The sequence below is a fragment of the Pipistrellus hanaki genome (genome assembly GCF_964339955.1).
Source record: "Pipistrellus hanaki genome assembly, chromosome: 5".
In the NCBI taxonomy this organism is placed as follows: domain Eukaryota; kingdom Metazoa; phylum Chordata; class Mammalia; order Chiroptera; family Vespertilionidae; genus Pipistrellus; species Pipistrellus hanaki.
In genome coordinates this window covers 84,791,651-84,803,956 of record NC_140507.1, presented here as the reverse complement: position 1 = coordinate 84,803,956, position 12,306 = coordinate 84,791,651, and the positions used below count along the sequence as shown (strand labels likewise).

General features: G+C 53.9%; 1 protein-coding gene across 1 annotated transcript in view; it reads left to right on the top strand.

The window, feature by feature from the left end:
• The window catches only part of PEBP4 (phosphatidylethanolamine binding protein 4), a 199,839-nt gene extending 195,661 nt beyond the window's left edge, over window positions 1-4,178 (top strand). The window contains exon 7 of the mRNA XM_084884468.1: window positions 3,916-4,178. Coding sequence (XP_084740594.1) covers window positions 3,916-4,124 — 209 coding nt within the window. The 3' untranslated portion in view covers window positions 4,125-4,178. The remainder of the gene's footprint in view (window positions 1-3,915) is intronic.
• Window positions 4,179-12,306: the final 8,128 nt, after the last annotated feature.

The window sequence follows — 12,306 nt, the reverse complement described above, 5'->3', positions numbered from 1 at the left end:
ATGACAGGTCAGGTGGGGAATGTCCTTTGCCTAGAGTAGGGGTGTAGAACTCAATTAGAGAAGGGGCCAAAATCTAAAATCCAGCCTAAATCGCGGGCCGAATGGTTTACTGAACAGTCATAAACTGACAATGTCATCAACTGACAGCGGAGTGCAGTGATGACAGCGCGGTGCAGGCCACATTGCAAGGCCTGGCGGGCTGGATTTGGCCCGCGGGCCTTGTGTTTGACACATGTGGCCTAGAGCAAGGGCCCGCAGGGAACACTTTTTCCTATGCTGTTGGGAAGTCTTGAGAGTGGCCTGCTGGCCGAAACCGGTTTGGCTCAGTGGATAAAGCATTGGCCTGCAGACTGAAAGCTCCCAGGTTCAATTCTGGTCAAAGGCATGTACCCTGGTTGTGGGCACATCCCCAGTAGGGGGTGTGAAAGAGGCAGCTGATCGATGATTCTCTCTCATCGATGTTTCTAACTCTCTATCCCTCTCTCTTCCTCTCTGTAAAAAATCAATAAAATATATATATTTTTTAAAAAGAGTGGGCCTGCTGGAGAGACTCAGGGGGGCTGGGGGGGTTGATATGGGTGGGATCTCATCAGCTGAAATTGGGGGACGGGGGCACTTTGAGCTGCTGGCCAAGACCACCCTTCGACGGTATAGCTTATTAGTCCAGTGCTAACTGTCTTAGCGACTCATCAGAGGCCAGAATGGGCCTGGATAAATGTTCCTGTCTCTCTAAAACCAGTAGGTGAGACGATGCTTGAGTCTGATTCTGCAAGACGGAAACGATGCTCCCTAAGGTTGTGTAGGGACCCACCTGCTCGTCATATGTGGCAGCCCCGCCCTAAGGAGACCAGACCTCTGTGTTCCAGTCCCTGGTGGCTCAGGAGACAGACATCAGATACCCTGGCTCTTTCTCCCTGTAGCCGAAGGGAAGGCAGGCCTCTGAAGGGCACTCTACCACACACACACCCCCCGCGCCCCCCTCATGACCCGTCACAGGAAGAGCCCGTCCTGGGTGGATCCAAGGCACACGCAGTGGCCAGACCTCAGACAGCAGCACTCTTCCTGCGTGGCAGTGGCCCCTGCAGCCCGGGGCCAGCAGTGCCATACAGGATGGGGCTTTCCTCCATGGGGTGACCATGGAAGCCACAGCCCGCAAGCTCCCAGTCACTCCCCACACACCCCTGAGGGCCTGACTCACCCCCATGCCTTCTACAACTTGCACCGGGTCAGTTCCTCTTGCCCTTTGTGGCAGGAAATGGGGGTGTAAGGAGTCACCGCCAAGCCAGGGGAGGAGGCAGCGGGAGGCCAGCAGCCACCTGAGGGACAGAGGGCAGGTCTGAGGAGCTGCCCACGAAGCCCAAGACCACAGGCTTGTTGGAAGCGGGACAAGGAAGGAGCTGCGAGGCTGCCAGGGCCCTGCAAGCTCCATCGGGGAAGCCATGTGAGCTAGGGGAGGGCGCGCGGCCGGAGCGGGAAGCCAGGTCTCCCTCAGGGCACAGGGGATTTCTTTCTGCCATTGCCCTGATCTCGTGATGGGTTTCAATTCCCTCCTGCCACCCCGGTTCCTTCCTGCTCTGCTCAGTGGGGAAGGCCCACTGGTCCCCGTGCCTGCCACACACCAGTTCACCCAAAGCCCTTCCCCTGGCATGAACATGCACACACACACACGCATCCACACATGCGCACACGTGTGCACACACATGCACACAGGGTCATGAGCCACGGTATTTTTCCAGCCAGCCAGACTCCCTGCGTGTAAAGGCATGGCCAGGCCTCCCAGTGGAAGACCCACAGTGTCAGGTACACACCCCTCAGCCCAGCGGCAGCCCAGCAGATAGGAGAGGCTCTCTCTGGGGCCTGGCCACCCTCGCCCCAAAGGAACTCCTGAAACCGCTGCTCTCCAGCCCAATCTGAACACGCAGTCACTGAGCCCGATAAAATTTGGGTGATCCCAAAGAGGCCTTTTTTCCTTTTACCACTAAGAAGCAACCTCACCAGAACTCCATCTATGCACTAGGGATAAAAATGGTTTCCCTGTGAGGATTAATTGAATGAATATGCATGGAGTTCCTAGAACTGTGCCTAGCACATAGAAAGCACTCTGTTAGCCCTGGCCGGTGTGGTTCAGTGAGTTGAGTGTCTCCAGTTTGATTCCCAGATTGTGGGTTTGATCCCTGGTCAGGATGCATATGGGAGGTAACCAATCAATGTTCCTCTCTCTCTAAAATCAATAAAAACATATTTAAAAAAAAAAGAAAAAAGAAAAAAAGCACTGCATCCGTGTTTTACCTTTTTTTCGGCATTATTATTATTTTGTTTATTTGGATAAAAAATGTCCTCCCCTTGAGAACATCTTTGAAATGCAAACAGCCCCTGCAAGGGAGGGAAGGTAGGTGGAGTATGGAACACTAACAGGTGGTGGGTGCTGACGGAGAGCCACAGGTGGGTAAGTGGGCAACTCTGAGAGTTATTCCAGGATGCCAGCCGCTCGCCCTGTTCTCTCTGTGCATTTCTGTCTTCCATTGGTCCAGGTCACACCTGCCACTGCCCAGCTCTGCTCTGGACAAGGTTGTCCCGGAGCACTCTGCCCAGGGAAGGTTACTGAATTTAGCAAAACAAGAAAAAAAGAAAAGGAAAGAAAGCCCTGGCCTGATGGCTCAGTTGGAGAATTGTCCCATCCACCAAAAGGTTATGGTTCGATTTCTGGTCGTGGCACATACCTCGGTTGTAGGTTCAATCCCTGGTCAGGGATTGAATATGTTAGGCAGGCAACCAATCATGGAATCTCTTTCTCTTTCTCTCTCTCTCTCTCTCTCTCTCTCTCTCTCTCTCTCTCTCTCATCAATAAAAACATATCCTCAGGTGAGGATTGAAAGAAAGAGAGAAGAAGAAAATACAGGAAGCCCAGTTCAATTTGAATTTTAGGTGAACAAGGAATAATTTTTTACTATAAGTATGCTCCATGCAGTATGTGAAACATACACTATCAAATTACTTGTTGTTTACCTGAAATGCCAATTGAACTGAGTGTCCTGTATTTTCTCTGGCAACCAGCTGACAAGGGTTCCTGAGGCACCAAGTTTGAGAAACGGGAGTGTGGGAATATGCCTCTGACCACTTCCCTCGGCCTCTCCCCAGTGCCCGGGGCCGTGTCCTCCCTGCCCGGTTACTGGGCCTGTTCACACTTGTCCCAGAAGATGCACCTCCCTCGATGCCCCTGTGTTTTCTCAGCTTGAGGGGGGCCCCTCTGACCTGGGCACAGACTGGGCTTCTCCAGGCCCCAACCTGGGGGCGTCTCACCCACACGCAGCTCCCCTCCAGGATCCAGGTGTTCAGGAGCAGAGAGAAGGGGTCCTGCCCATACCTCTTGCCCCTTGACTTCTGCCACAGCCAGGAAAGAAACCCGCTGCACAGTCTCTAAGGTGGTTGGGGTTCTGAGGAGGAGATTAAATGAATGGCACCGGCACTTCTGTCAATCTCAACCCCAGCAGCTGGGGTGACCAGGTGTGAAGGAAAGAAGCTTTAAGGCCTCAGTCATGGGGTCAAGAGAGCCTGCAGGGCGGGTGGGGAAGGGTGCTGACAACCTGCTTGGGAGTTTCCTTTCTGCATGTGAACGAGGCGGCAGAATTATGCTAAATAAAGGGCACTGGGGATGAGACCAAAGGCTGCACTTGACTCTGACCAGATTCTCATCCCCAATGCTTTCTGGGGAGCAGCCCCTTCCTAGGTGCTCTGCTAACATCCAGGGGTGCCCTGCAGCAAGGAGCCAGGGGCACCCCCAGGTACTCAGACCAATGGCCAAGGCCACCTCCTGCTGTCTCCACTCCCCCAGAACGGGCCTCCCTCTCACCCCTGACAGCTCTCAAGTCCACGGTTCTCAATCATTGCCTCCCTGTGGTCTGTTTGTCCTCCCAGGCTTTTGGGGACTGGAACAATTTCTGATTCGCTTCCAACTGACTGACCCTGAAGCAAGCACCCAGTTCATGACCCAGAATTACCAGGACTCGCCAGATGTCTCGCCAGAACCTGCCCCAACCTCACGAGGAGTCAGTGAGCCTAAAGACAAACTCAAGACGTCAGGCTTCGCCTTTCTGGTGTGTGTCGACCTTGCCCACCACCTATAGTCTGGGTCTGAAACCCCTTCTCTTCCAAATTAAAAAGAAAGAATTGTCTAAGGCTTACTGGTTGGATGTTTCGTTTCCTAGCCTGTCCTCCTTCAAACACCCAGGGCAGGAACTCAGTCGGTGCCCCGCCCTGAGGCCTATACATGCACGTGCGGAGGGGACAGTGGCAGGGATAGTGGACAGGCAGGAGGTGGAGATCCCAGCCCTGAACCTCCATGAGGCGCATTGAGTGACGTGGAGAGAATCACCCACCCTCTCTAGAGTGTTGCTTCCTCCTTCCTCCGTGAAGTGGAGGTAGGAAGAGGAGGGAGGGGCAGCTGGTTTATCTCCGGGGTCCTTTCCAGCTCCGACATCCAATACCATTCATTCAACAACTATCATTAGCAACTACTACATGCCTGGCCTTCTGCTAGGTTCTGGGGACCCATGTGTGAATATGGCAGACAAGGCAGGGGCTTACCATCCAGTCGGGGAGAGGAAGTTTCATCAGATGACCACAAGCAAATTACAGCAGATGTGACAAATGCTCTGAGGGTGCTGAGGAGACTTGCTGGATGACGCAGGGGGCGGGTCAGCAAGGCCTCTCAGAAGAAGCGATACCTGACCTCATGGCTGAAAAGCTGGGTAGAACTTCGCTATGAGTAGGCACAGGGGTGCCGAGCATGGCGGAGAGGGGGCGCACCTCTGAGCTCCCATGGCGAGCAGGGGCATGCCTGGCATCTTCCAGGAAATGAAGGCCAGTGGTGTGGCCACCGGGGCAGGTGGGCAGTGACCAGAACATGCCAGGCCTTCCAACCAGGGTAAAGTTTTGGATTGTACCTTGGAAACAAGGGGAAATCTTCCTATATAATAAAGGCCTAATATGCAAATTGACCCCTCGGCGGTTGTTCAACCTGGGTTCTACCCAAGACTGGGAGTTCGACTGTGCTCACTCAGACGTGGGGCTGCTACCTCTCAATGGCTACCTGGAGGCAGGGGTGACGAGGATGAAGGTGCAGTGAGAATTCGGGGTGTCCTCTGAGCTCACTCTCACTCCTCCTGCTACCCTCCCCTGGGATGCCAGTTCAGCCTCCCTCCCCCCCCCCCCCCAGGTGCCAGGCAACTGCAAGGAGCTTGCCCTGTACCTGTGCAGTGTCTTCCGGGTGAACCAGGCGGCAGCCTCCCGGCCACAGGGGCCAGTCAGGCTTCCCGTGGGTTCATGCAGGAGCCGGTCTGCGAGGCCATTGGGAGAGAGCATGCTGCCCATGTGGGGATTCGGGCACCATGACTCAGGCAGAGGGGGACACGTGGGGGCCCAGGGGCTCAGGTGCAGCCCAGGGCCCAGAGGTCAGCTGGGAACTGCCCTTCCATGCCAGACACTAGCACTTCGATCACCAGCCAGGCCTAGGGACCGAACCCGTGCAGGAATTTCGTGCACTGGGCCTCTAGTGAAACAACAAGTAGATTAGAGGGCAAGAGGGGGCATAATCTAATTTATGCTTTTAGAAAGCTAAAAAGAAACTCCTTAGTTTCTGCAAAGAAAGGATTCTCGGTGACTACCTGCCCTGGGTGTCCCCTGAATATCTCAGCTTCCCCACCAAGGACCCCTTGGAAGCACCTCTTAGCTATGGTCTCATTCATACCCTAAACCCTGGTACCTCAACTACCCAACCCCCAGCTCCAGTCCTCTCAGCCCCTCAATCTCTGCTCAGTTTCCCTCCAAGCGTTAACTCTTCCCGCTTCCACACCCCTACACACACACACACACACACACACACACACACACACACGCATGCATGCACGCACACACACACATACACACACACACACACTCCTTGGCTAAAATATGCAGTGCTGTGACTCATGTGTGCACAGTGCCTCAAGCCCCCCAGGTGAAAGGGGCAGGCTGCAGCCGGGCACCACGTTATCACCCTCTTAGGGCCAGGGCCCACATTAGCAGGAAGGCAGAGGGGCCCTGGCCACGCCTCCGCCAGGCTACGCTCACTCCCAAGTCGCTGGAAGGTTTTCACGGTAGGGTCTGAAGAACACAATGGGCTGGGAGACTGCCTGGGCGAATGGGGAGGGAAGCGGACATGTTCCCCCTTCATTGATAAATCCAACGCCCCGCCTCAGTGGTGGACACCAAGCTCTCGTTCCGCAGAAGATCCAAGGATGCCAGCCCAGGCAGCAGAAACTCCCTACTCCCTTCTACCCAGCGGACAAGCTTGCCAGCAGAGCTAAAAGCAGAAGCAGAAGGAAGTGTCCGCTTGCAGTGTCATGGAAGGCAGCCTCAGAAGGGACTTTCTGAGTGTATGCGGACCTCACTCTCCCCGCAGCCCCCGCCCCACAGGCCCAGAGTGTAATTGGCAGCTCCTGTTGGGGCCCGAGGCCGGAATAAATAGCAGGTCGGCTTCCTAGAGCAAGCCCCAGACCGAGACACATCCTCCCCTCTTCTGCTTTTAATTCTTTGTGGCCAGCATGTTTATTTTGGGTGAGGAAAAAAAAAATCGGATGTTTATCCTTCGAGGAAATTATCGGCTTGCTTTCCTTCCTCCCTCCCCCCACCCCCATCCCTTCTTTCCCCTGGTGCTTTTGGGCTCTTAGTTCAGCTATAGGAGCCATCCCTGTAAAAGAGCAGCGATGGCCCAGGCTACAGGCTAAAGACAGCCTAGCAGACGGCCCTGGGAGCCTTCTCACTCGGTGGCAGGGAGAGAAAACCTGGAGCCAGGAGACCTCGGGGGAAACCCACCCTTGACTCGGCTCTCTGCCTGCACAACACTCTGGGCCCTTGCCCCTTTCCACTGCCTCCTCCAATCAGAAACAAAATGAGCGTGGAGATTGCTCAGAGAGCTCTAATGAAGCAGCTACGAAAACTCATAAGGGGGCATTAGGGACCCCTCTAGAGGGATGAGGAGAACTGGTACCTTTGTCATCATCATCATCATCATCATCATCACCATCAGATACCAATTGTCAGGCATCTTCTGCAGGCCAGATGCCTAGCACGTGGCACCCCATCTCACGCATTTCTGCACAACGTCACAGCCCATGGGCCTTCATGCTCATTCTCTCACTCGATTGTCACGAAATAATGTAGGCATTGCTAGTCTCCTTTTATAGATGAGGAAACTGGCATTCTGCTAGGTTAAAGAACCTACTCCCTGTTCTGTAACTAGTAATGAGGGAATCTGGGGTTAACTCAAGCCTTCTCACTCAGCGCTCAGAGGCCCAGAGGACTGGAATTTTACTCTCTGGGCTACAGAAAATAAAGGCAGACCTTCCATTCCCTCAGATGCCAGGTGGGCCAAGAGGGAAGGCTGGAAGTTCCAGAAGAATTTAAGGGGTGCTTTCCCTAAGCATCTTCCCTCCCCCACCCCAAGTTGAAGCTATTCTCAACCAAGTGTGACTTGTGGGGAGGCTCAGCTCCTGGACACTCACAGCAATGGCCTGGCCAAGCTCAAGGTCATTATCATCCTCCCACCCCACCTGCCCAGGGCAACTACCCAACCGTTTGCCATCCTCAACCCACAGAACTAACCCCTCCCTCCTGTGTGGTAACTGTTCTTAGGAAAGGAAGAGGGATGAGGATGGAGGGGGAACCATATAGGAAAACTTCCTGATGGTGGCAGTGGTGTGGTGATGATGGTGGTGGCGGTGGTGGTGGTAGTGGTGGTGGTGGTGATGGCAGTGGTGGGTGCAGGTATCAGGGCTGAACAGCCCTGGCATAGGAAGAAAGCCTGGTAAATGCACTAGATCGTATAGTTTTAAAAGCACAACTTTTTGTCCAGCCAGTATTGCTCAGTGGTTGAGCATCGTCCCACAAACCAAGAGGTCACTGGTTTGATTCCCGGTTAGGGCACATGCCAGGATTTGGGGCTGGATCCCCAGTTGAAGGATGGGGGGCATGCAGGAAGTAACCAATTGATGATGTTTCTCTCTTACTGATATTTCTATCTCTCTATCTTTCTTCCTTCCTCTCTCTCTAAAATCAAATTTAAAAAAAAAAACATATTTTAAAAAAATATATTTAAAAACTAGGATTCCAGAAACTTCTTAATTAAAAAATAAATAAAAAGCACAAGTTTTATTACCTAGTATACCTGAATTCACATAGAATCTCTGCACCTTGATAGTCCTGTAACCTCAGGCAACTCACTAGTTTGGATCTGTGTTTCAACTGCAAAAATAGTAAAATCTTTAAAAGTGGAAGTGACTTCCTTCAAGATCTGTTGCAATGGCTCAGTGAGATAACACGGGTGGCGCCCAGGCCCAACGCCCAGCAGCAGGCTGCTCGGAGAGGCAGGTTTTCCTCTCCCGCCTGCCTCCGCCGCACCTGTCCTGCTCCCCAGCGCGGTCAGTGGAGATCACTTTCCCCGGATGACAGTCCTTCCCCAGAGACCCACGACAGGGCCAAGCCCCAGCCCAGGATCCCCCTCCCAAGCTCAGCAGAGCATTGGGTGGCTTGGATCAGGAGAGATAACTCAGTTCCTTAGCAACTAACAAGCATTTCCCTGTAAAGACAAAGACCCTTCACTCAGAATGCTCCCTCTCGCTCCCCCTTCACCTCTCCAGGTGTCTGATCTCAGTGCAGGAGTAAGGCTACAGGCTACCCACACCCCCTAGAGGTCTAGGGGCCTCCTGCCCCACCTTTCCAGCAGTCCTGATCATTATCCCACTGCACCTTTCATCCTGGTGCTAATTACCTTTCACATTTACCCCCGGGGCTGCTTCTAAGAGATACATGAGGTGCGCGCACACACACACACATGCACACACACATATACATGCATCCACACACGTAAGTCCATATTTCCCCTTCAGATACCCTCTCCCCCTGCCCATTTTAGAAACAGGAAACCAAGAATGGAGAGAGGATCCAGTTCCTTCAGGATTCCCATCTGAGAAACAGGAGCCGAATATGTTAGTCCAGGGAAGAGGGAGACCCGGCCGCTGAGCAGCCTGAGGGACGGGGAGCCCAGGGAGGAGAGGATCCCTTTGAAAGGACTGCCAAACTGTGCCAGGACAGAGGTCCCGGCTCTGAATGCCACCTGCTGCCGCCACACGCAAGCTGTCCTGCTTAACACAGAGAGGGCATTTCAAAGGGAAAAGGAAACACTTTAATATCAAAAGAAAGGCAGAGAAAGAGTCAGAAAGGGAAGGAAACAGAAAAGAAGGCCATGGCTGTCAGGTCCGATGAAGCTGAGAGAGCCGCTGGAGACCGATTTGGGGCCAGTGCTCTCATTCACTGCTGTGTGAGCCTGAGCAAGCCGGCGGCCCCCTCTGGGCCCCCAGTGTCCTCAGCGATGAAATAGTTTGGGGTGGGTGTTCTCTGAATGTTCTGCAGTTCTGTGTGGTTATTGGGGGGGGGGGGGGGGAGAAGGTGTCCCTGTGACTGTGAGGTGATTAGAAGCCAGTAGGATAGAGCAAGAGCCAGAAAACCTGGCCAGGAGGCCCAGGTGAAAGAGGAGTTTGTAGATGTGGCAGATGGAGAGCCCTGGGTTTCAGGAGTCCCTTCCCAGCAGCCAGAGACAGAGCTCACCCTTCCCAGATCCCAGCCTCAGGAAGCCCCATCAGACGCCCTGCTGGAGAGAGGGAGAGGGAGGAGCAGGACACAGAAGCACCCCGTTTTTTCGTTAGGAGCTGGAAGCCACCCCACGGCCTCTGGCATAAGTCAGGTGGTCAGGGAGCAGAGAGCTCAAAGGGAAGAGGCTGAGCTGTCAAACGCACCAGGGCCCTGAGCTCCAACTTTCATTTTCGTTCTCATGAAGAAGGCAGACAGGGGGTTAAGTGGGCTTCCCTCAGCGCCCGAGCTGGAGGGCAAGCATGGGAAGTGCCCTAAAGGAGTCCAGACACCCTCCACCCCCCAACACTCACACTCACACATTCACTCACACACACACACATACACTCACACATTCACTCTCACACACACATTCACTCACACACACATACACTCACACACACATTCACTCACACACACACACACATTCACTCACACACACACACACATACACTCATACATTCACTCACACACATTCACTCACTCACACATATATACACACCACACTCACACAGAAACAAGTGGACATATACCTGCACATTATCACAAAGCAAAGGATCCCTTATACGTGTGCTGTGGCTGCTACACCAGCATGCGGTCATCCATCCGTTAGCCTTTGTGAGAACTCAGCTACATAAGAGCTGAAGGGACTGGAAGGGAAGGTCTCAGTCTTCCCGAAGCTCTTCCTGGCGGAGAGAGAGGGCAGATGGACAGACACAAAGACTGTCAGGATCGTGTGACTGTGAGGCCTGGAGGAGTCCAGCACCAGAGAAGGCGGTGGGAAGACGGGCTAACAAGTAGGAGGGGGAGGTGTTCCAGCCAGGGGATGGGGCAGCCTGTGAAGGAAAAGGGGCTCGAGGAGAGAGGCCTGGCAGGTGGTGAGGCGGAAAAACAGGCATGAGGAGAAAACTGCTGGTCCCTAGCCAGCGCTCCCACAGGGACATGCTCACACTTCAGTTCACTAGCCTGCCCCAACCCCTGACCCACAGACACCACCTGCATCTGCCCCCACGAGGACACTGGTCACCACTGTCCAGAGCTTGCCATCCCCCACCCCCACCCCGGGAACCAGGCACTGCTCGTCCACACGTATACAGACGTGCGCGCACACTTAGACACACCTCTACTATACGCATCCTGAACACACACACACACACACACACACACACTGTAAATACACCAGCCCACACACAATCACATGGTGTATGCACCCGCTAGACGCTCCGAGGTTTCGACTCTGCCAAGCTCTTTCTAGACATCCATGCAAGCTGTGTGTGCGTGCATTGTTCAGCCTGGGCCGTCGCCGCTGTAGGATTTGCACACACATGCGGTCTCCATACATGCACGTCCACTTCATTCACAGCCTACGTACAGACCAGCCCACACTGACACAGGCACACCACCCTTGGGATCGAACGGAGGAAGACCAGCTAAGGCCTAACTCCAGCTCTCACTTTCCAGTCTACGGATTTAGCAAGTGGCTGGGGTGGGGCATTTGTGGAGGATTTGTGTGTACACAAGTGGGGAGAGGGGGTTTAAGGGAAGGTTCTGCAGAGGCTGGGACCCAGGCCTCCCCCTGAAGTCCACAAGGAAGGCACACAGACACAGCCAGCGACGTGACCTCTGGGCCCTCCCTGGCTGCCAGGCCAAGGAAAGAAGAAGCTAAAAGTGGCATCCGAATTGCTAAATCAGTCCTCAGTGGAGAAGGGGAAACGCGTCAGTTCCCTGGGGAAGTGGCCGAGCCCGGGGTGGCCACAGGCCCAGGGTTTCTACTCCGATGGAAAAAAAGTTGCTCAAATAAGATCTGACGCTTTGTTTTCGAACCCAAAATACCCTGTGACTGCAGGCGGAAGTGTGACCGCGGGAGGGAAGTGGGGCAACAGAGGAGGGTTTAGTTGGGTTTAGTTTCCATTGCGGCGACTTTTTCTTTCATTTGGGGTCTAAGCGAAGCGCTCCCATTGATCCGAGGACGCGCCTGTGCGCGAGGGGAGTGCGGCTCTGAGATTGGGGCTGGGGTACCCACAGCCACAGGCACCCTGGGCCCGCCACCCTCCCTCCCCCGGAGGCCTGGGTGAAGGACTGCATCCCTGGGGGCTGTCAGGACTGTCAGGCCACCTGCTGGCAGGCGGAAGAGTCCACGGGGACTGAGGGGCTGATGCTGGGAATAAAGGGACAAGTCGCAGGCAGGTTTGCCTTCAGAGACTTTCCTAAGTGGACTTTGATATAACTTTTTAAACAAAGATCTTATTTACATAAATAATTTTAAAGATCATTCAATAAACTGGCTGGGCTTCAGACCCACGTAAGTCCTGTTCAGGACTCGAAGGGCAGTGGTACTCACGCTAGCTCCTGAATCTCAACGTGCACTCCCCTCACTCCCTCACCTCACACTGACTTCTTTTTCCTTATGTCACTCATCACCACCTCGGATATGTTTGCTTATTGGCCTCCTGACCCTCAGCACTCCTCAGACCTGTCTCTCCACAGCCAGAACTTGGGCTGTTTTCCTCACACCTGCGATCCCAATGCCTCACACACAGCGGGTGCACAATAGGTCATTGTCAACTGTTGAAGGCAATAGGGAGGAGGGATGGTCATCACAAAGTTCTATTGCCTCACGGGGACTTGTTCATCCCCAAATCC